At 42.4% G+C, this 24637-nt stretch overlaps 1 protein-coding gene across 3 annotated transcripts in view; it reads right to left on the reverse strand.

Moving 5' to 3' along the window:
* The window catches only part of FAT3 (FAT atypical cadherin 3), a 563032-nt gene that overhangs the window by 194721 nt on the left and 343674 nt on the right, over window positions 1-24637 (reverse strand). For all 3 annotated transcript variants that reach the window (XM_036859223.1, XM_036859224.1, XM_036859222.1), the window contains exon 3: window positions 17680-17741. In XM_036859223.1, the coding sequence (XP_036715118.1) occupies window positions 17680-17741 (62 nt within the window). The remainder of the gene's footprint in view (window positions 1-17679; window positions 17742-24637) is intronic.

A 24637-nucleotide genomic window follows, 5' to 3' on the forward strand; every position in this document is an offset into this window, starting at 1 on the left:
CAGACAACGTGGCCCTGGTGAATGAACTGCCTGCTCCTCAGGGTCAAGTCCCAAGTACATGCAGTAAAGAAGGAAATTAAAATACGTGGACGCTAAGTCAACCTCACCTCTGCTAGAAACAGTGCAGTTTCCAGATTAAGTTCTCCCTGATAAATCCAGCTCTTAACTCTTGTAGGACATACAAATTGTTTCTCACAATTGGGTGCATAATTTTATTACGTACTGTTCTGCAGTTAATTATTGCTTCACTTGTGTTATTCTGGTGACCTCCAACTGTTTTAGGGTAAACTTGAGTGTAATTACCATGTTTTATGTGTTGCAAGTACTCACATGTATGTGTGTATATGTGTGTGTGCACAAATATGTGTATCTGTAGTTATTTATTTATTGTATCAACCATGGGCTGTTAACCAAATTTCACACCAAGTATTTGCATATTCCCATGAATGATAATTTACATAGATTTAAAGTCAATTTAAATATGCCCAGGGGATTTTATTACACTTATTGATAAAATAGATCGTTAAGAAGTAGGCTAGTTGCCCGACAAGCCTCAAATGAGATACGAGAAAAGTTAAGGATTTTTTTAGGTAACCCCAACAGTTTTCTCCTTTTAAATGAGGTTCTAGAACAGATGGGGATTTCCCTTCATAGAGCATTCATTCATCATTCATACAACTAAATAGTTCCAGAATGCTTACTGAATGCCAGACACTGTGTCAGGTATCAAGGACATTACTGGTATCAGAGCTCTCTATGGGTAGTTTCTATTAAGCTAAAAGGAAAATGCAATTTCATAGGAGAAAATATGTGGAAACTATCAAGATATTCCAAAGTCTAACGATAGCTGAATTAGGCTGACGCACAAACTTGGTTGTCCTGATTAAAAAAACTTGTTCCAGCTCCATCTGATTTCTATTTCAACCTCTTCCATGGACACAGATTGATTGAGGTTGGTCAGAGCTATTTAACTGTCACAGATCTACTAGAATTTTCTCTGTTTCTCTCCTTTTATGTGTGTTAGGGGATTATGATGTAGATGGCTTGGAGGATAGAGACTGGAAAAGCCAGGATATTGAGCCTCCAAATTTTAGTGTGGGAAGTAAAGTTCCTCTGTGTTTAAATGAATTCTTGGACAACCCAATGGCTTTGCTCCAAAAATGGCCTGCTGGAGTGGAGGATAATCTCACATGGGTCATTACACTTCCAAGCGTTAAGCCTCAGAATGAGCATTAAATTAAAATTCCCTGCACCTAGTAGGCAGAACATTGTGATACTCAAAAGACGTGGAAGTGCTAAATGAATTCTGAGCAATAATATTATTACCACTGCATATTTATTGAGTTCAACAGGGTGCTAAGTACTGTACAGACAGATAATACAAGCAGCCTATACAGAAAAAAGCAACAGCAGTAGTCTTATAACAGTCTCCCATTCATCTGCTTTAGGAATAGACAGTGTAACTAGACTTGTTAGAAATAATCTCCTCTTTTCAAAAGTATCCTCAAGGTTTTCTATGCTTTTGTTTGATTGGAAAGTGGCCGATTTTCCACAGTTACCATTTATGAATGTGGCCAAGTCTCCCAATTTCAAAATTACCACAAGAATGCTGCAGGCATTAAAATGAAGAACTTCATCCCCTTGCAACTGGAAATTACGAATGGAGTTTTCTGGGAAATCTTAAATCAGCTGTAAAATATGATATATGTACCACTATGTTTTTTATTCGACTGGGGAAATATGCATTTTCAAAATTAATAATATTGCTCTTTTTAACTAGCCTTCAATTTTCTGAAAAAAATGCATACATTTGAATGCCAAAAGAATTTAAAAATTGATGAGTGAAAATATTCAAAGTTGAAGCATGAAGCAAATTTCCTTTTTTAACAAATCTAGACACAAATAGAGGAAAAGTTCAAGTACAGTATACCCAATATGTACAGGCAAGAAGAAATATGCATGTGGATGAGCCTCAAGAATAACTTTGCATACACAGAAACTAACTGAATTTCAGAATCCTAACTTTCTTTATTTAAATGCCAGCCCATCAGGGTTAGAAGAAGAAAAAATGAAGCACTTTAGAGAAAACGGGTTATAAACTGTCACTGTTGAGTTTAGTGTTCTGACAACTTTGAAAGTAACTATAATGTAATTTCTCAAGTTGGTAGCTAAAATAGTGGAACATCTGGATGCCAACGAAATGTATGACAATCAAGGAGAGAACAGAAAAGCAGCGGGAAAAATGCTTTCCCTCTGCTTATCATTCTTTGTGGTTTTGAACTCTTGCTCCAAACCTTGGCTATGGCAGTCGAAGGCAGTTCTCTTCTCAATGATTCACCTATCATTCCTGATCATATGAGCCTATGTCTGGGCCTACTTATCATTTCCAGTAGCTGTCCTTTCCACCAGCTTGCCTCCTAAATGTGCTATCAGGCTTCATGCCTGAACACCTGTGTGAAGAAGTGTGTACAATGTCTCACGTAAATGGGTCAGATTTCAACCTTGTAGGCTGGGTCTGGCCTTTGGAAATGGTGTCTCCAGATAAAACCTTTATTAAACAAACACAGAATCCAGTGCATGTTGTCCTGGGGTTAAGTGACCCTAATGTGGACAATATAATGAAGCTGAACTGTAGAGAAACATGATCCAGATACATTTGTCTTACCAACAGGCAACCTCACAGATGCCGCTTCCTTCTATGGTTTCTGAACTGGCCTTGCCACTTGTCAAATGACTAAAGCTACGTATTTATGTCATTGGAAATATCTGGGCACAGGCCAATGCCGCTTAAGCTCCTCCCGGATACGAACTAATTATAACTGAGTTGAGATTCATTTTCTCCTTCCTCTGTCTAACCACAATAAAGAGGATGGAAAAAGAACATTTTTTTTTTTTCCAATTCAATTCAACCCATACTTACTGGGGATCTAATAAGTGTAACCTCAGTGCCAGGAGGAAAACTGAAATTGTCATTAAGGACTTTGTAATCTATGGTCTCATAACAGAGACGTACTCATGAATGATATATTTCTTTCCATTTTTACCTTAAGAGGGGATGTTTCATAGACGGATATTATTTTTCCTGCCCTCCCTCACTAAAAACCACACTTCAAGGTTGTCTGAAAGTGGAGTCTCTCTGGGTGCAAAGAGGACTTATTCTTGGCATGCGCACCAGAGTCTTTCCAGAGTCCCTTTTACTTACCGGCGCCAAGTTGAAACTGATGTGACATGGATAGGGAGTTAGGGCTGCCCTTCTTCCTACCAGTTCTCCTTGCATCGTTTGATGGGATTTTGTCTTGAAGCACGGGAAGGCGCATGTACCCTCTCAAAGACACGTCAAGCCTCAGATACAGTTTGGTTTGGATCCTTTCCCTCTTTTGACACCACAGTTTGTCACCAGTAGAGAATGCAGACAGCCATGCCAAATGCGAATGTCGCCTGCATGCCCACATTTGGCAGATGTTTACCCAGATCTTTAATTTGGGATTTAAACAGTTCATCATCTAGTAGACGATATCTAAGGCCTGCTTAGCGCCGAAACTTTATGATTCCGTGGGATTTATTTGCACTTTTGTGAAAAGATGCTGACAATAATACATCATTTTGCCTTCACTGAGAAAATGTTATAAAGGAAAATATTAATCTACAGTGGAAGAGATGGGGATAGTTCACGTTTGTGGAAAAAACGTTCAGAAGTAGAACATTACCTATTTAGTTTACGTGTTCAGGTTTCCGATATAATTTTCCAAATGACATGAGTGAATATGCAGTAGTCCCTTTTTTTCAAGTGTTTTGGAGATATTTATGTAAAAATTTTCTTACGCTGCGTACTTTTGCCTTCAATAAGTGAATTCTATAAGGTAGGGTCTCACAACTTCAGCCAAGGGAAGGATTTTGGCTTATATTTGTGTGCAGGCTGGTCGAGTGCCTGAAACAATCTGCTAAGTGATATTAGACCATGTCCAGGGTCTTTCTTTCAGTTGATCTACAAGCAGGAGGTTAAGGAAATGCCTGCTTGAAAGTGGGCACCAAACCCACACTGCAGAAGTGTTAATAGGAGAGCTAGGAGGCTAGGCTATATCCATGCAGTCTTCCAGAATAAGTGATGATGGTCCATTACTTAAGGTCATTAAAAACCCTACCACAGACTGCTATTTAATGAGATCTCATGCAACCAAAAAAAAAAAAGCCATACTGAATCTGAATTTTTTAACATAAAAAATTTCCCACAATAAACTGATAAATGCAAAAAGGAGGTTATAAAACTATAGGTATAGTATGATTTCAATCTTTTTGACAAGTTTTATGCAGGATTATATGTAATGTACGAGCTTATACACATAAATGCAAAATAAAAGTTCCTAAAGTTTATACTCCAAAACCTAAAAAGTAAACATCATTTCATGGGGAAATTTTGAGTGTTACATTTTTCTTCGTTTTTGCTTATCTTTATCTCTCTTTTTTTTTTAACAATGAATGTGTATTATATATAACGTGTTTCTGGTACATCATAGTTACATGTTTCTACTTATTCTGTAATTTGAAATAACTGTATTTAAAAAAAAAATCCTACCATAGGCACTAAGTAATTTCTAAAAGAAGAGTTTTGAAATAAACTCTAATTTTCTCCCTTTCACTGAAGTGTATTAGACACATGCTTTAAACCATCAGAAACTGAGGTCACTCTTCCTTACATATGGATGTCCTTGTGATATGACAGGAACTTTTAAATGAGTTGCTCCTGGAAGCATCATTTTTGAAGACGGGTAAATGGTTTTGTACGTGTATCTAAGCACATATCATGAGTCTGTCACGGTCTTGCACAGAGAGATTTGTAATTCTTCATCCTGAGGTAGAGCAAGCATGTCCTGCTACCACTGACACACAGAACAACGTCTCCTGTTGTAAAAATGCTAAATAAAAACCCCATCGTGTTCTCTAGCTGAAAGCACCTCTCTAATTCCTGGACACCACAGGAGTCCGTCTGCCAAAGCCCTGTCTCCCTGCTGGCAATGCTATAATGTGCTTTAAACTTAATTTCAGTCTTTCTGACTTGATGGTAGTGATGGTAAAGGTGAGACTTTGCCAAACTCATTCACAATGGCAAAGAGACTGCCCCACATTGTAAAAAGAAAAATTCAGTCATCTGGTATCTAAGGGATACCAAAAGTTGCTTTCACAACACTCAATTTAAAGGCAACACAAGAGAAAATCAATTCTCTCTATATGGAGAAGGAAGACATTCTGCTTTTTCAGAACACAGGGCTTGATTGGTCAGAGGCCCCCTGCCCCGTGGGTACTAGTTTCTTAGTTTAAAAATGTCTTTGTGAAGCTTCTTAAGAGGGCTATTAATGAGTACTTATACATTTAAAAAAAATATTGAGCTTTTCCTATTTCATTTGAAATAGTATCCTAAAAGTAGAGTTTATCTCAATTACATATTAGCAAAGTATACCTTAGCATGGAACTTAGCCCCATGTCCAATTTAAAGATTTATTAGCATCTTTAAAAATGTATAGTGGCATGCCAAGAGTTATAACAGGGTACCTCATGAAAAGTCTTCCTTCTGAATTATGTATTTATGACTTCCTGAGGATGACAGATTTCAGGGAGGTAAATGTGATTTAAGAACTGCTTTTAGGCTCCAAACACGCACTGGGGTTTGCAAGAGGCCTCTGCACTGACTGGGGTGAAGGCTTTTCCCTTCCTGCATGGCAGTTGGCACCATGGGAGACCTGCCAACCTCTTGCCTAGGCACCGACTTTTGTGGGTTTCTGGGCAGTACAGCTCACTGTAGCCTGGGAAGCATGGGTTATCTGGTTTGTAGATTTCCTGGAGCCCTAAACTTAAAGTTCAATCAATGTCCATTAGGTGCCCATGATGTTCCAGGTATTGTTCTAGGTGCTGGGAGTACAAAGAGGGGCACTCCTTAGCTTGCCCCCCACCCCCCATCCTACTGCTGGCCTTCACCAAAGACACGGCCAGGAAGGGAGACATTGCCGAATCTCTAGGGAGCCCATCCTGCACCTTGCTAACAGAGCTGAGATGGCCTGAAGGAGAGGCCAAACTTGAATCTACTAAGGGCAACGAATTTTGAAGGACGGTATCTGTCACTGGGTATTAACCATGGTGTGGAAGACCTCTACTGAGAATCTCTTGTCTATTCATGATCAGTTTATTATTTCCACTCAACTGAGGTGTTGACATCTGAATGAAACAGGAAAAATTCCCATTATGTGTTTAAATATTAACAGCTAAACACAATTTAAGGCCTTAAAGTCGCTGTAATTCTGGGGAAAGCTTGGGAGTTAGTGATGAAGCTGGGTAGACCTAGAGATGACTAACCTGGAGAGAAATTAACTATCTGGGAATGCTACAGCTCTGCCATTTGAGCTAGGATGCCTTAGTCTCCCATCTCAGAGTTTGACTTAGAAAGCCAGGGGAACTGTACATCACCCAGCAGAGCCCCAGTGACCTGCTTCATAGCCAGGCTAGACCCATGGTTGACTCCTCATTCTGCCTATCTTTGGAGAACGAGCTGTGCCAACTTAGATGGTCATAGCCCATTTAAATGGATGCTGGCAAATGGAAGATGATAAATCTCTGAAACTTTGGGCTTGTCTCCAGAAAAGGAAGGAAGAAATTAGTACTCTTTTGAGTGCACACCATATGCCAGGATCTAGGTACATTCATAGATGCTATCTTGCTAAAGTACTATAAACATATTCAACAACCATGAGACAAACTACACATGCAATGTAATATAATGCACTCAGTGTTCTGAATTCTGCCACAAGAAGACTGCTTCAGGGATCAAAAGGGAAAATTTTAAGCTTCTAATCATAATAGCTGACACATATTAAACTCTTAATATGCGCAATGTACGTGCACCATGCCAATCCTCACAAAATCCTATGAAAAAAATATTATCATTATTATCCCAATTTTACAGGTGGGGAAACTGAGGCTAGGTAGAGTAAGAAAGGTTACGTGGCCAGTGAGTGGCTAGGCTTCTCTGTCTCCAAATCCTATGCTTTAACCATCTCTGTCTACATTTGTTGTACATGATTAGTTTGATGTAGACTTTAAGACGACTACTATAATTAGGACATTGTTATGAGAGATGCCTTACTTCTCACTAAGTCAGATGAAATAATTGTGCAAAATACATCCAAAAAGATAAAGTAACCAAATTTATTACAGGTTTTCTCAATTTTAGAGGAACTGTATTAGCTCCAACATACTGACCTATTTTCCTGAGCTCTGAAATCTGGGACTCTCTTGACTTATCTTCCTTACAGTCATCTGTATCCTGCTCACAACCTTCTCAGCATTTCACTAAACCAGTCCTGCTGCAAAATAGATGAGGTTGGTAGCCCCTGATCTGCCATGAAAGCAAGTCACTTGAAAGGTCCCAAAACAACAGCTCATTTGAATAAAGCTGTCTGCGGCATGCAGGAAGCAAGCCAAAGTAGTTTTCCTTTTTATTAATAGAGGAAATTGAGTTGAAATCTCAAGTTCTGAACCTGCCGCCACTCCATTTTTTATTTTCCCACAGACAGACTTAAAGCGCTCAGCTGGGTCATATATGGTGTTAGGCATGGGTGTGGGTGGTTTCTGAAGCGCCCCAGTAAAATCAGACTGGACGGATCATTCTGTAGCTCACAGAGTGTGTTGCACAAATCAACTAGAAAAGCAACACAGTGGGAGAAGAGGGAAAAGGAGCTAGGGAAGCAAACGGCAGAGGGTCAGTTTACCATCTCTGCACTGTGGAGAAGCCAGTCTGGGCTTCCGGGCCGTATGGTTTGTTGGGAGTTCTCATGATTGTTCAGAGCCAGGCAGGAAATCTGAACCTCTTCTCTGAAATGGGATAAGCCATTTGTGTGATACCAGGCTTGCAGGGTAAGAGGTCCCCCCACCGGCCCACAGGACCCAACCATCGCTTGCCCCCGAGGCTTGAAGGAAGCAGCAGCATGGCACCACATCAGGAAACCATTCCTAAGTGAAAACAAAAGCAGAGTCTTGGCTCCCTGCAGCCCGTGTGTGCAACTCAACAAGCTGTGATCCCACTGGAGCAATTATCTCTCTGCCCGCACATCCCCAGTGAGCAGAGCGCAAAAGCCCGTTCATTTCCAGACTGAGCCACTGGCTGGAAGGACCATCCCAGGTCCAACGGAACAGGTTTCATTCACTGTTGCTCTACTAATCAGTGTTCAGATTTAAGGGGAAACGAAACAAATGCAACCTTTCGCAAACAGGTAAATTAGAGGGTGGTTATTTATGGAATCAAAGATTTATTTCAGACAACTCTCCTAGCATATATAAGTGTTTGCCTGCAGGTTATGAACTTGGAGGCTAACCAGGGGCACAGACAAGCAAGGTTAAGAGGTGGAGAACTGCCAGGGGCAGACAAAGCAGACATGATGCCCAAGCAACTCTCTGTCACCCAAGGACCCAAAGCAACCGCTCCCTCCCTCCCTCGGTTCACATGGAGGCTGAGTGGGAAGACGGCCCTCAACTGAGATCCTAACCAACTCCGTACACTCTATCATTTCCAACCTCAACAGGCTCTCTTAAGACTTAGCCCTGAGCTCATCTCTTATTTTTTTATGGGCCCAAAGGGGCATGCTGTGAAACAATGGGTGAAAAGAAATTAATTGCATTCTACAATACATGTGAATTACTTCCCCTGTGAGATGATTACATATTATGAGGCAAGTAAGAAATCTTCCTTTATATCAAATGTTGCAAAACAGGGGGTCACTGGCTTACAAAGTGTTACAAAAAGATGGAGGTGCCAAATCTGGTATGCAGATCTGATTTTGTTTTTGTTTTTGGAAAAAATAAGACTTTCTGGTAAAACTGGCTGCTTCATCTGCCACTGGCTGAACTTCTTTAGAAGGGGCAGGTGAGACCCACAGTACTTCTCCCTTCCACCCTCACCAGCACACATGCTGCTCCTCTGAATTACCTGCCCAGCCCTGTGGGCATCTGGCAAACTCTTGCTTTGAACAAACTATCGTAGAATTAATTTTTGCTTTGAAAAATTTGCTTGTGTGTCTGATTCAATATTTACTCTTCGGTCAATTGGGAAAATCAAGTGGTCCGTCTGCAATTCACACTTCTGGGGATGCTCTCACAAAAGATCATTCTTAAGGACCCACACGAACCTGGACTGCATTGCAGGAATTGGAACGGCAGCCCTTGCTCTTACCTCACATGCATGTGTGTGCACACACACACAGACATATACACCACCACCACCAATACTCCTTTTTAACTAGACTGGAGTGCCCAAGGCCATCCCTGCCTGGCTTGCTGGGGCACTGAGAAGACATAAAAATGACACTGATGATTTAGGAAACTCTACTGATGGGGAAGGGTTTGTTCCTGAGCAAGAATAATTCCTGTGGGTAAAGAGACAAGATTTCTGGGAAAGATGGGCTGGAAATGCTCCCTGAGGAGAGTGGGGGAAGCAGGCAGTCAGAAAGGCAGTTGCTTGAGCCTAGGGAAGCAGGAGAGGCCTTCTGTGAAGAATTTTCACTTGCAGGTTCTCCCCCCCCTTGTAGTATGGAGTGTGGAACATGGAGATAATCATATATAGATGGAGGTTTTAGCCTCCCACACTGTAAGTGTAGTTGCCCTGGTCCCTTAGTAAAGTCTAATGCATGTACGTAGCCTTGTAAGGTGGTGAGAAGAGAGGGGCAGGAACAGGCAGTGAATGGTCTGGCCTGCTGTATGAGTTACTAGAGCTGCCATTACAATGGACCGCAGACTGGGTGGCTTGAACAACAGAAATTTATTTTCTTACAATGCTGGAGGCTTAGGAATGTTACCAAACCAAACTTGGGTCCGCTCGCCGGTGCACAGTAAAGCCAATCTACTGACACTGGGTTGTGGTGAAGGAAAGTACAGCATTTACTGTAGGGCACCAAGCAAGGAGAACAGGCAGCTCATTCTCAAAAGACCTGGAACTCCTCAACGACTTTCAGGGAAGAGATTTAAAGGCAGTGTGAAGGAGGGGGCTGCAGGGTGTGTGATCAGCTTGTGTACAATCTCGGATTGGTTGGCATCAAGGTGAATTTTCAAGCATCATCAACTTTCTGGTTTCAACCAGTCTGGGTCTATGTTCTTGCGGTCAGTGGTTTTCATCTGGTAGGGGTCTGTTTCCTGTACAAACAACTTAGAAGTGAGTGTCAGGCCTTCATCTATATCTTTCAGGGAACTGGGAGTTTGGTGATTCTGCGGTGTGGCAGATTTATAGTCTAAATTGTTACCAGTTTCCCAGCCCAACAGCTCTTCTTTGTTTCTACCTCTTCACCTTTCCTAATCATTAGTGATTGAGTCAGCCTTTAGAGACTCAAGGGAGGCCTGGGAGACTAAAGCAAAAGCCTTTTCCTTTAAAGGACAGGGACACAGGGCCTTGCATAGTTTCAATTCCCCCTTTTCTTTGATACTCCTCAATCTTGAGGGGGGACAGGTTCAGGAAAAGAAAGGGAGTAAAGATTTGGATAAAGAGGTTAATCATAAACCCAGCAGAGGAACTCAGTTTTAGGGGGACTCAGTCTCAGGAGTATGAGGTGAAGGTATTAGCAGGGTTGGTTTCTTCTGAGGCCTCTCTCCTTGGCTTATAGATGGCCGTCTTCTCCCTGTGTCTGCACATGGTCTTCCCTCTGGATGTGTCTGTGTCCAAATTTCCTCTTCTTGTAAAGACACCAGTCATACTGGATGAGAGCTTACCCTAATGGCTTCATTTTAATTTAATTACTTCTTTAAAGACTCCAAATACAGTCACATTCTGGGGTACTGGGGGTTAGGGTTTCAACATATGAATTTTTTTAAATTAATTAATTAATTAATTAATTTTATTTATTTTTGGCTGCACTGGGTCTTTGTTGCTGCATGCAGGCTTTCTCTAGTTGCGGCAAGCAGGGGCTACTCTTCGTTGCATTGCACGGGCTTCTCATTGCGGTGGCCTCTCTTGCTGCGGAGCACGGGCTCTAGGCACGCGGGCCCCAGCAGCTGTGGCTCGCAGGCTCCAGAGTGCAGGCTCAGTAGTTGTGTCTCACGGGCCCAGCTGCTCCGCGGCATGTGGGATCTTCCCGGACCAGGGCTCGAACCCACGTCCCCTGCATTGGCAGGCAGACTCCCAGTGGCTGCGCCACCAGGGAAGCCCCTCAACATACAAATTTTAAGGGGAATCTTAAGGGGATACAGTTCAGCCCATAACACCTGGTATACAGTCACTCTTCTGCTGGAGTCCACACTGGCACTCACAACACAGGCACAACATCCTCGCAGATGGACTTTGTCCTGGAGCCTGGGCTGGGGCCCAGCAGCAGAGGGGAGCCCCTGTCCAACTCTGGCCCTACTACTCTGAGGAAAAAACAGCTGAGGGGGTGGTAAAAGAACAGCCAAAGAGTGTAAGAGAAAACCTCCTCTTTCCCTACATGTGTATGCTGATGCTTGATGGGGGCACTGAGCTGAGCCTCGGGTAAATCTGTTACAAAACGAGAGTGGGAAAAGATGATTCTGTTGGCCACACTTTAACACACTGATGGACGTATAGGCCTACATATGTTCTATAAGGAGAGGAAGACCTATACTGGACACTACTATGAAGTGATTGTGTGACCTTGGACCTGTCTCTTCTCTTTTCTAGGTCTCAGTTTCTGCATCTATATAATGGGAGAGAAGCAGTTTGGATCACCTGCATGAAAAACAGCCCCCTGATTCCAAGACAGCAGCTAACTGCAGTAGCTCATAAATAATCAGCAATGTAATCTCTGTGAATAGACCTCGGCACGAAAGGCAAAGAAACAAACATCCAGTGGGAAAAACATACTAACTCCAAAAACAGAACCTTGGTGCCTAGCCCAATACCAGGCTCAGAATAAGCCTTGAAGAAAGGAAGAAAAAAAAGAGTGAGTTGCCATTAACTTCATCGAAGTTGATACAGCACAAACACGAACAACTAAGACTAGAGAGGGTACAGTCCTAGAAGTAAAGAACGGTAAGAGAGGGTTCTGGGGCTCTCTTGGGAGCTCTGGAAAACAGAAGTCACGATCACTCTCCTTTGTAGCAGGCCCGTGCCTGCTACAGGTGCTGTTTTTGTGCATGGATACACATCTTTTCAGGAAGGCCTACTGGTACTTCCTGTGAAGTTTTTTGAGGGTGGCAGAAAAAAGAGCCTAATGAGAGAAACTGCCATTTCACTTGGAGATAAATTATCAAAATATGGATGGCTTAATGGGTTGAGATAGACCTGCAACTCTTCACCACCAGAAATTACCATCATCTCAAAAGCAGCTGCTTACTAAAGTAGGAAACCACTAAGGATGTGCACTCACTAAAGAAATCAATTTGCATCCCGAGGCAAGAGGAAATGTTATAAAAACTTACCGAAGAGCAATATTTTTTTCCCTCAGAAAATGAAACTATAAAAAGGGATGAGAATTTCAGACAGGAAGAAAAAATAGTCACAGGAGATGCACCTTACAGAGGACGATGGATGAGTATTCTAAAGAGACAGATACTAAATAATTTACTTTCCTATAAATCTAGCATATTCCTCTGTAATGTGTTTTGTTATTTATACCGACTGCACTATAACATCTCACCACCTTCTCTGGGCTACTTCAAGATATACCCACACAGACAACATAATTTCTCATCCTCTGTCTTTATACTGGGCCATGTCATCTTTTTTGATTTTCAAATAAAATACTCTCTCTGTTCTCTTCGGGAGACTTTTATCAGAGCCATCTACCCCTGAACAGAGAAGCATTTCAAGATCAAAAGAGAGGCAAAATCATACTCTTTTAGCAAACAAGATAAAGATTCACACATAATTAGGCTGGGAGTACAGCATTATTTAAATGGATATAACGTTTAAGAATAATCAAACTGCTGTAAGCTATTCAAACACTGGGGCCAGCTCTGAAAAAGAAATGGAACTGACAAGGTGTTTATTGAGGACAAGGAGAGCAGGGAGGGGAAAGAGGGTGGGGCAAACAACGGTTTAATAGAATTGTGTCCGTATGTGCCAGACCCTCTGTGTAGTTCATTGATGAAGTAGGGATTAGTAGCCCCATTTTACGGATGAGCAAATGGAGGATCAGAGATAATTTAATTTGGCAAAGCAGATGGAGAGAGGCAGAATAGTCCATTCTTTCTGTCTCCAAGCCTATGCACTTTCCTGTGTGCTAATACCCACCTCTGTGATCTCATCTAGGAATAAAATAAAGGTCTCTTAGAGTAATCATTCATTCACACACCCTTTATTGAGTGCCCCCTGCTTTCCAGGTACTTAACTAGATGCTCTAAATAGAGATGAGTAAGACAGTTGGTGCTGACAACACCCGCCACCGTCCCTGGAACACATTGTCTAACAGAGGTCATCCTAGGGACGTTTCACCTTTCATTTTTCTTTTTTTTCACGTTGAAATCTTTTATTTTGCTAAACTTTATGTATTTTGTAAAACGTATTTGCTAAAATAGAATATAACAGTCCACATTCTCTGGTTTCTAAACATTTAACCGCTGATGACTTCCATAAGATGTTGTTCTTCATAGTTCAGATGCCTGATCTGAACAAATGTGACTCCATATTGGATCAGTTTATTTTACTTTAACCTTTCTATTCTATTGCTTTTGCTACAAGTTTAGAATGTTGCCTTAGAGCCTGAAATATACAGGATAGCCCATTCTAAAGCCTCTGCCCTTTAAAGGTATAACACTTCTCCATTCATGTATAGATAAAGTTGCAGAACAGAGAAGAACATTTGTCTTGTTGGAGGAACATCATGCCTCTTGATTCATTGGCCTGTCACGCAGTGAGCAGTATGGGCTTGGACTCGGTAACAGTTTCATATCTCTTTACACCAACCCCGTGTTAGGAAGCATTATCCGCTCTTTACAGATGAAGGAAAGGGGGTTCAGAGAGGTGAGAGCCTGTCTAAGTCCTGTGAGCAGTGCCCACATATAACCTCAGGCCTGCCTGAATGGAGAATCCATGCTTTCCCACACCACTTCCATTCACTATCTTGATAAATCAAGTTTCATGCCTGTAAGGAGATTAAATCTAGTAGGTGAGGAAACAATCTATACAAGTGATCATAACATAAGAAAGAATTAGTGCATTTATTCCCTTATTTCACAGCTGCCTTCTCTGAGGTAATCAGGGCTAAAGTCACAACCACTAAGCTAACATGTTAATTCACTGTTTAGTTTATGCATCATTTTCAACGTTGTGCATCTATTTGCTAGAATTAGCCTTCTACCTCCACTGCGATCATAACTGGCTCTCAAGGAATGTGTATGACTTTGAATAAATGAGCTGAAAATTCCATATTTTTGCGCTTCATGGTAGGGAGAAAAGATCAGGCCAATATTTTCACATAACAGATTTCCAAATCAGGCAAGAAGTAACACTTAGAATTCACCAGAGAAATATAAGCTGTACTTGTGGAGTTTTCTGTAGTCCTTTGCTGCTCTTGTTTCTTTAGCAAGCTCCTTAGATTGTGATAATGACAATCCCTTCTTATAGTCACAGATTTGAGATGAAAAGTTCTACAGACTCCAAAACCCTTACAGCGCATACACAGTCAAGCCAAATATCTGAAATTAATGCACAGGCAGAGTACCCGCAGTATACAATTGAACTGCTTTCCATCACGGGGACAGCAAACTATAAACAAATCATTAATGTCCTCCTGGCTACCTATGCAGACGTGTACCTGCCAGGTCAGCTTCTAAATGGATCGTTTCAAGCAGATTCCATTTTATTTGATTGGGAAGGAGAGATATGCAATAGAACCAGAAGGTTAATGTGAGTTTAAAAGGAGCATAGGGTTATCTTGGCAATTAAAGGCTTTCCAGGAGGTTAATTACCCACACCCAGAGCTTACAACTCACAAAATGTGTCAGCAGTTACAAAAATTTGTGTACAGCAGAGAACTCTCTTCTGCGCTCTGAATGATATTATTTTACTCACTTTTTTTGCAGGGCTGAGTTAAAGCAATATTCTGTCCATGATCCATTCAGAAAAAAGAAATGAATGCTATTCAAATGCTCACAGCAATGTTATATAGAAAAAAAAAAACAATGTGGCTAGGAACTGTACAATTTAGAAAGTGGGAGAGAGACAGAAGAGGAGGAGAGACAGAAAGAGTAGGAGATAGAGATTCAAGTGGTTTTTGAAAACCTTAGCAGGGTAGCTTACCAAATGAAAGAGCACCTGTGATGGGCAATCCTGGCATGTGGGCAGAGCTGGGGGGGTGAGTTAGTGTAATTCAGATGATCTGTAGGTTTTTAAATCTCTACCCTGGAAACTTCAGAAAACCCATATCTGCTTGTTAGCTAGAATCATGATGGGATTTGTATTAGACCCTCATCCAAGTCACGGTCATCTTTCACCTGGGTCCCTCTCAAAGCACCCCCTCCCAGTCTTCCTACTACTGAAGCCTTGTCCCAGCCCAATTCTGCTCAGAAGAACGGCCAGTGATCTCTCACTCTGCAATCTTATCATGCCCTGACCCACCCTGCTTACTGGCTTTCTACTGCACTTGGGAGAAAATTCAGAATCCTTACTACAGCCCTATTTGCTTTGTCCAACTTATTTCCTACCACCTCTACGGCCCTCTAACTTTATACTCTTAATCACACTGGTCTGGGTTCTGTTTCTCCAACAGAACCTTGGCTTCATGTCACCAAATGTCACCTCCTCAAAGAGGCCCTCCTAACCGCTCCATTGAACGTTGCCTATCACCCCCTCATTTTCAAGCGCTATTATGGAACCTTCTTTGAGTGGTCTCAGAGAGCTTGTGCCTGAAGTGATAGCATGTATTCACTGATCACGTGTCTCCCCACCCTTCCTGTACATTCTGTATCCCTGGGACATAGCTCAGTCCTGGGGACACGGGCTGCGTCCAGCGGTCGCTGCCTGTGGCTCCTTCAGCCCTGCAGTTGCCTGGAGCTACTGTCTGTCTTGGAGTGTGGAAATGAAGCTGAATCTTTAGGAGAAGTTCAGGTATTGTGACACCATATGATAATAAAACCACAACGATTCTAAGTACATTTTACTGAGCACCTGTGTTGTCCAAAGGACCAAAGTGTTGAGTGAGTATTCGTGTGAGTCTGTAAAGGATGTGAAACGGTTAAGGATTCTTTTGGGAAGTGTATTCAAATGCCTGGAAAACACTTTTGCCTCTTTTCCCTAGAGTCACACTCTGCACCCACGCAAACACCCCCAGAACACCACCTTTCCAGGGACAAAGCAGTAAGTGATCTCAGGCAGATCCCCCAGCTAATGAGACACCCTCCCTTTTCCCTGCTGGGAGGTAATAGGTTCAACTACCTGAGAACATAGTCTCTCCAGGAGGCCTGGACACTGCTGCAAAGGAAAGAAGCCCATGAATATAACATAAGGCGTTTTTATTCTGGCAAACTGACTCAATTCTGGACCAGGTATGTAGCCCATTAGGATGATTTTGAAAAAGAATTAAAATAATTATTTTTCGGCAGCCTGGAGTCTTTCATCTTTGTGTGATGGTAGCAGTGTTTTAAAAGGCTTATCACAGGGCTGCATAATAATAATAATCCTTTATTATGTGTAATGCTTTAGGAGTTTTAAAAATACTTTGATATAAAATATCAGGTTTGATCCTAATAGAGATCCTTTGAGGTATATGGAGTAGCAATTATTTGCCACACTGAAGTCCAGGGTAACTAAACAGCTTGCAAGGCTCCAACCTAATCATGGCAGGGAAGCCCTAGGACCCAAGGCACTGATTCCAAGTCCAGTGTTCTTTAAATAAATCATTACTGGTGAACTGACTTAAAGGGGAAACTCAGAAGAGATTGGAGGTGTGTGTGAGTGTGTATAGGACCTGTGGATTCCAGTGAGTGGTTCTTGGGGCTGACAGATCATTCTAGCAGCATGGACACAATAAAACAAAGCTCTACCTTCGAAGCATTGTCATCCGTTCAGTATCAGACCGTCACACTTAAATCACAGCGTCATACGTACTACCCAGGCTTCAAGCTTCCCAATAAAGATACTCGATATGTATGGAAAGAATGTTCCACAAGACTCCTTCATATCTATTTTCTCATCCCCGGTCTTTTTCCTCCAGAAATAATGCTCTTATAGTTTTTTATTGCTGTTGTTTCTGTCTTAATGAATTATAGGAGCACATTTTATGGTTTCAGAAACAGTCTTCTCGGGCAGTGAATCAACTGGCAGCTTTCTCTTTCTCAATCCTCTCCCGAGAAAAGAAATGAGGGGCCGAGCAGCGCACTTCTTCACAAAGGATGTACTTCACTTTAACTGCGGCACTCCGGCTCACTCTCTTTTTACCTCTGAGGCCATGATGGCTTACAGGGCTCTGCTCCTGAACTTTCTTTTCCAGTTATTGACAAAGGGGCACAAAGTCGATACATCTGCTCACTTTCAGGAAACACAAAGTCCCCCCACTCTGCCATCTACTCTCTGCACACAGGAGTGCATTCAGAGGAATGCACCAGAAATCTCCAGCTTCAGAACCGACCAGCCCAAGAGAAACAGCCGCATTTCACAACCCACTGTTCACACACATTCAAGTTCCAGTTCCCGTGGAAGGTTAAAGTAGTTCAGGAAAAGTCACTTTTAATGAATACCGGCTCCCTCTAGGCGCTTACCTCCAGAAAATGTTCTGCCTGCTGTTCTCGATCCAATTTCCTTGAAGTTGTTGTAATCAGACCTGTGTAGAAATGAGAATATTTGACTTTTAAATATCTGGGGCAAGCAGCTTACTGAGTGTGGGAAGCAAGTCCAGTTAAAGGAAAAGCAAAAGCAATGGGGAACAGTATAACTGGCCACAGTCCTCAGTGACAGTCAGATGGTCTCAGAATTATTCTTCAAACAAAATAAAATTTACAAAGAAAACTTGAAAAATTTGTTTCTCGGTTTTGCTTACCACAAATGAGGTATTTTCATCACTTTGGGGATATGAAACCTCACTAAAGAATCATTGTTTTTCTGATAATGAGGAATTTCAATGATTCATTTGCATATGACTGATATTCTACCATAGGAACCTTATTAAAGATTTTAAGAGTTCTTGAACAATTAATAGGTTGTTGAAGCTGATTAGATTCAGGCTATAAAACAGAACTTTTCTTATTTAACATTTTTCTGCTTATATAATCTTTTTGGTTATACTTGACAAAGAAGGTTATATCTGTAATAACTACTTGTACACATAATTATTTCAAATATAATATCTCATATACGGAAGATCTCATACTGTCGTTTTATCACTTTGTCTTATTTGTTTAAATCTTTACACAAAATAAGTTCCACATGGGAAATATCTCTCTATCTTTCCTATGAATGGCGTTTCCCATAAATGAATCACCCCTTTGAGTATAAAGGCAAAGAAAAGGGAAGGAGAAGACAAAACCTTCAAGGACACCCAATTTGTCTTTTGCAAGTTTTATTGTGATTATTGTCAAATGGCAATTAGGAGGTCAAATTTACATTCTATTTCTTGAATCTTCAATGCCCCTGAAGATAAGAGACTATGGATTGGGCTGTTTTCATGGCATATGCTGATTGACATAACAGAGAAATCACATGAAAAGCTCACTCCCAATGCTGGTGAGGTACATGAAATATAGAAAAGGTATTTAATCAAAATCTGCTGAGGTCCTCACATTTTTGTTTTCAGGTAGTAGGTGGGAGTAAGACTACCAGAGGTTAGACGGCTCCACATGGCCTTCAAAATAAAATCCCACTGCAGGTAGCATGACTGTTTACAAGCTGACCCTGAGACAGGAGGGAAGGGCGCAGGGCACAACCTTTAAAAGAATGACATAGCCGTGGAGGATATAACAAAACTGGTTAGAACCAATTAGGCCCCAGATGGCGGAAGATTAGACTTCCAGTAGACCTTGAGCCTCATTATATGCTCATTGTAATACATTAGTATTAGCTAAATGACACACCCACAGGCACCATGGCAGTTCCGAGGCTAACCTTAAAAGGCCAAATAGTGAGTGGTGCCCAGTTCCTGGAAATCCCCGTCCCTTCCCTGTAAGAGCTGGAATAATCCTCCCACTTGTTAGCCTATGAAATTACTCAGCCTGTAAAAACTAACCACCCCATATTTCGGGCCACTCTCGCCCTTTGAAATGTACCGCATTCTGTCTATGGAATGTGTATCTCCCTAAATACACCTTCTTTCCCACCTAGTTCTTGGGGCGGAGCCCCCTTGCCGGCCCACTTGTATCCCTCAAAAGCATCCTATATTAATAAATCTACTTCTTATCTATCACTTCGCCTCTCGCTGAATTCCTTCTGTGCAGAGACATAAACAGCCTGAGCTTTAGTACGTCCTGACCCCAGGTGAGTGATTTTAACTAAAAGACAGTGGGTTTGAGTCCCAGCCCATGGGTTCAAGTCCCAATCTGAGTTTTGGCTGGGTTCGAATGCCATCTGAGGTGCGATTGGGTTCCAGCCCCAATCTGATGTGTGTGGTTTCAAGCCCACTCCTCTCCACTCTCATCTGTCCATACTCCCCATGGGAGGGAAACCCATGTTCCCATTGCATAAATGATCTGCCTTTCCATGAATGCTTTCTGGAATGGGCCCCACCCATCCACAGATTTTTCAAATTTAGCTCAGGTGTTAGCTCAGGTGTTGGAGAGGTGACCCTCTCTCCCAGGGTTAAGGGTCTACCTGATACATACTAACAGAATGGGTATAGTCCACCACAGTATCGTTCCTGGCCTTTTACTGCAATCCTTTGCTCATACGTCTGTATTTTCCTGCTAGACAGGTTGACAGAGTGACTTCATGGGAAAGACCTGCCTTCTGATTCAGAAGCCCTGTGGTCCACCTAAGCCCCTGGCTTAAAACAAACCAGGAAATTCATTAAGGATCAGTTGACAAAAGTGGCTGTAGAAAAGATGGATTATTCATATTCTAATCTTCAGTTTTGCTACAGACAGACTTAGAAAGTGTCTGTTTAGGAGGGTATTATTCTGTGTGTGGGGAGAGTATCTGTGGATGGGGAGGGAGTGTGTGCCTTTAGTATTCATTTAAACCATTTCCTAAATTCCTCTGTGTGAATGGCACAGTGCTAGGCACCTCTGAACTATTGTCAGAGATGACAGAGAGAAGACCGTTCTCAAGAGTTTCAAGGGAGAGAAGCAGTAACTTCCCTTCCCTAGCTGCCCATCAGAACCTCCCGGGAAACTCAGAAAAACAGAGATCCTGTGCCCCACTCCATCCCTCATTTACTGTGTCTAAATCTCCTGGGATGATGCCTTGAATCATGATGTCCTCTGATTCTAAGAGGAGGCTTTCTGCAATTCCACTATCCTTTGTTGAATCTCGCTGTGACTTTTTATTGACATGAATTTTTCTGCCCATCCAAGAATGAAATACACCTGAGAAGCTTTAGCATCTGGATCAGACCTTGGGCTCAGTGTGTGTGTGTGTGTGTGTGTGTGTGTGTGTGTGTTGGGGGGGCGGGCGAGGGGGGGATGGAGATGTGTGAATGCACTGGTGGGTGAGGTGATAAAGGAGGAATAAAGAGGAGCCGGCCCTCTGAGTCATATTGACTAAGGGTCAGCTTGGTCACACCAGGGAGCATCTAAAGCACAAATGTGACGCCTTCATTTTCAGGCCATGCTTTCCCAGAAGATCATATGTCACGGTGGCTCTTTCCAAGTGAGATGTAAGTGTGTTCTCGAAAGGGGGTGGGAGGCTTTCACAGACCTCTCCACCTCTTCAGGGGGCATCCTCTGTTAGAGGTCACAATGGAAATGAGAAATACTTGTTATATGGAGGCTATAAACGGGTGAAAGGGCTGTCAGCCTCTGCTCTTGTTCGCCTGCTGCTCTTCCAGGAACAAAAGACCAGGAGACCTTTTGCCCTCTGTCTGCACTCCCCCCCCCCCCCACCCCCGTAGGATCTCGTGTCATTTCAGGTCCTCCTTGCCCAGGTCACGCAGCCACAGCCCATTGTGGTATGACGGTGCTCGGGAAGGAGGTCAGCTTCCTCTCCCGATTATCCTGAGGGTAATTCTTTAGGAAAGCCACTTCTTTTCACAATGCCCATGCATAAGTGGGAGAGCAGTGTGTCTCCCTTCCATCTGCCTACCTCCCCCAGGATGTGCTGTTCACCTATTTATCAGCCAACAGAGAAGAAGACAGGCTTCCTGAAAAGTCTGAAGCAACATACACAACAGTGAACCTGGAGCTGTGAGAAAGCCAAGGAATTTCTGTTTGTGGAGGAAAGGCAAGGAAACCTCTGCAGGTCTCAGTTCTCTGGGTTTCTATAACCTTTATTTTCACAGATCTAAAGTAAAAGGCAGGGGAAAAAAATCTAAGTCAAAAGTGAAAATCAGTAGGAAATGGGACAAGTTGGGGCAAGGGACAGAGAGCGACTTCTAAGGGGAACAAGGTTTCTTCTGGGGCTGATGAAAATGCTCTAAAATTACAGATTATGGTGATGGATGCATAGTTCCGCAAGTATTCTGAAAACCATCGAATTGTATGCTTTAAACAGGTGATTGTTATTGTACGTAAATTATGTATCAGTAAAGCCATTTAAAAATCAGTAGGAGATCACAAACGCTGCCTTTTATAAATTTTATTTTTGCTTATTTATTTATTTACTTATGGCTGTGTTGGGTCTTCATTTCTGTGCGAGGGCTTCCTCCAGTTGCGGCAAGCGGGGGCCACTCCTCATCGCGGTGCGCGGGCCTCTCACTATCGCGGCCTCTCTTGTTGCGGAGCACACGCTCCAGACGCGCAGGCTCAGTAATTGTGGCTCACGGGCCCAGTTGCTCCGTGGCATGTGGGATCTTCCCGGACCAGGGCTCGAACCCGTGTCCCCTGCATTGGCAGGCAGATTCTCAACCGCTGCGCCACCAGGGAAGCCCCAAACGCTGCCTTTTAGATTTGAACACGTCTTTCATGTTTGGAGGAAACAGATTTTTTTTTTTAATTCAACCTGCTTTTTTAAATTTTATTTATTTATTTAAAATTTTTGGCTGCGTTGGGTCTTTGTTGCTGCGCGCAGGCTTTCTCTAGTTGCGGCGAGCGGGGTCTACTCTTCGTTGCTGTGTGCGGGCTTCTTTCTCATTGCAGTGGCTTCTCTTGTTGCGGAGCACGGGCTCTAGGTACCCGGGCTTCAGTTGTTGTGGCACGTGGGCTCAGTAGTTGTGGCTCACAGGCTTTAGAGCGCAGGCTCAGTAGTTATGGTGCACGGGCTTGGTTGCTCTGCGGCATGTGGGATCTTCCCAGACCAGGGCTCGAACCCGTGTCCCCTGCATTGGCAGGCGGATTCTTAACCACTTCGCCACCAGGGAAGTCCCTGGAGGAAACAGATCTTTAAAAATACTTAAACGGTTGAATGACTAAGTGAAATAAGTCGAGCAAAGAAAGACAAACACTGTACGATATCTCTTACATGTGGAATCTAAAAAATACAACGAACTAGTGAATATAACAAAAAAGAAGCAGACTCGTAGATATAGAGAACAAACTAATGGTTACCAGTGGGGAGAGGGGAGCGGGGAGGGGCAAAAAAGGAGCAGGGGATTAAGAGGTACAAACTATTAGGTAAAAAATAAACTGCAAGGATATATTATACAACACGGGGAATATAGCCTATATTTTATAATAACTATAACTGGAGCATAACCTTTAAAAATTGAGAATCACTATATTGTACGCCTGTAACTTATATAATATTGAACATCAACTACACTTCAAATAAAAAATAAATTAGGGCTTCCCTGGTGGCGCAGTGGTTGAGAATCTGCCTGCCAATGCAGGGGACACGGGTTCGAGCCCTGGTCTGGGAAGATCCCACATGCCGCGGAGCAACTGGGCCCGTGAGCCACAACTATTGAGCCTGCGGCGTCTGGAGCCTGTGCTCCGCAACAAGAGAGGCCACGATAGTGAGAGGCCCGCGCACCGCGATGAAGAGTGGCCCCCGCTTGCCACAACTAGAGAAAGCCCTCGCACAGAAACGAAGACCCAACACAGCCATAAATAAATAAAATAAATAAATTTAAAAAATAAATTAAAAAATACTTAAATGATTGAATGAATGAATGAATGAGTTAGTTTAGGAATCTGGTAGGAAGAGGGGCTGGAATGAATAGAGCCATTAGGTTTGTCCCTGGGGAATCTAGAACATAAACATAATGAAAAGTACATTTTGGGTTAAAGTCACAACTGGTAGTTATTTGCACTGAAAATAAACCTTGTTGTCAAGACAGGGCCAGCTAAACTAAGAAGGGGCAAAAGCTTTCTTCCTTCTAAAGTTGTATCCTTAGGATGAGCTATGGAGCTTCAGCTGCACAGTGTGTTTTACAGTCAGACAGGAATGAAGTGAGCCATCTCTCCCAGTCCAGAGGAATTAGTCAAAATTGCCAAAGCTGCATCTTCCTTTCTAAACAACTTTGTTGTAGCTGAATGCAGTTGGGTCTTAGAACAGGGCAGAGACCGTAACAGAGCAATCTCCCTCTTCAACTGCTCTGATTCATCACTGTGGAAGGCACCCTCATCCTGTAATCGCTGCAACACAGAGGCGTATACATCACACATGTAACTGTAGACCCATTGGGCACAGTAAATTGGGGACTGACATGATGAAATTGAATTTCAAAGATAAATCATAGGCAAGCTTTTGAATGTGGTTTGGAGATATAAACAAACACATCATTTGATATAATTACATATGCAAACCTCCAATTTAGGAGGGGAATTACGCCAGTCCTAAGTGAATGATACTCAGTAAAGAGGACGGGAGAGCATATGGCTGGAACCGTGCAATTACTTTAAAAAGGACTGTTTTTGATTTTTTTTGTTGTGGAAATGGGGGAATCTAACGACCTTTCTGATAAACAGTCTGAGCATGAAAATATGGCTGCCTTTTCAAAAAAGAACTCAAAATGTTCTATGTAGTTATGGTCAGAGAAGTGATACTTGTAAGGATGACATCTTTCCCCTGCTTTTCTGGCCTGTGGGTGTCCTGGGTCTCAGCTGTGTAATCTATTGCCATGACATTGACATTTCCTTTAAGTACTGCTTGAAGCAGTGTAGGTCTTAGCTGTTTCAGCATAATTTTCCAGGACTGTTGGAAACTGAGTTTGGTATTACAAATACAAATGGAGTATCAGCCCTGTGAGCTACAATTAGTGCTTACTCTCTGTCTTTTTTCATATTCACTTTCATCTGCTTACCATTTCTCCATGCCTACCCTGGCTATCTGGTAAACCCTCCCACCGTCCTTCCAGATAGTTCAAATGTCACCTTCTCTGCAAAGCCTTCTCTGACCTTTCCTCCTCTAGCATGTGGCAAGTAACTCATCTATTGTTTGGATCTCTTTCTAGACCACAGTTTCAGGAAGGCTTTGGGTGGTTCACCAGTTGAGCTCAGGAACCTCAATCAGTGCCTATTATGTTTGTTGAATACAACAATATTACTAGTACAGCACCCAATATTTGGCTCTAATTATTTGTTAAAGAGTCAATGTTCCCTAACAGGATATAAGTAAAGGTAGTTAATAGATCTTATTCATCTCATGTCCCTGGCATTTAATATAGAACCTGGTACATTGAGGGTATCAAGCAAA

Source organism: Balaenoptera musculus, chromosome 8 (assembly GCF_009873245.2).
Source record: "Balaenoptera musculus isolate JJ_BM4_2016_0621 chromosome 8, mBalMus1.pri.v3, whole genome shotgun sequence".
NCBI lineage: Eukaryota > Metazoa > Chordata > Mammalia > Artiodactyla > Balaenopteridae > Balaenoptera > Balaenoptera musculus.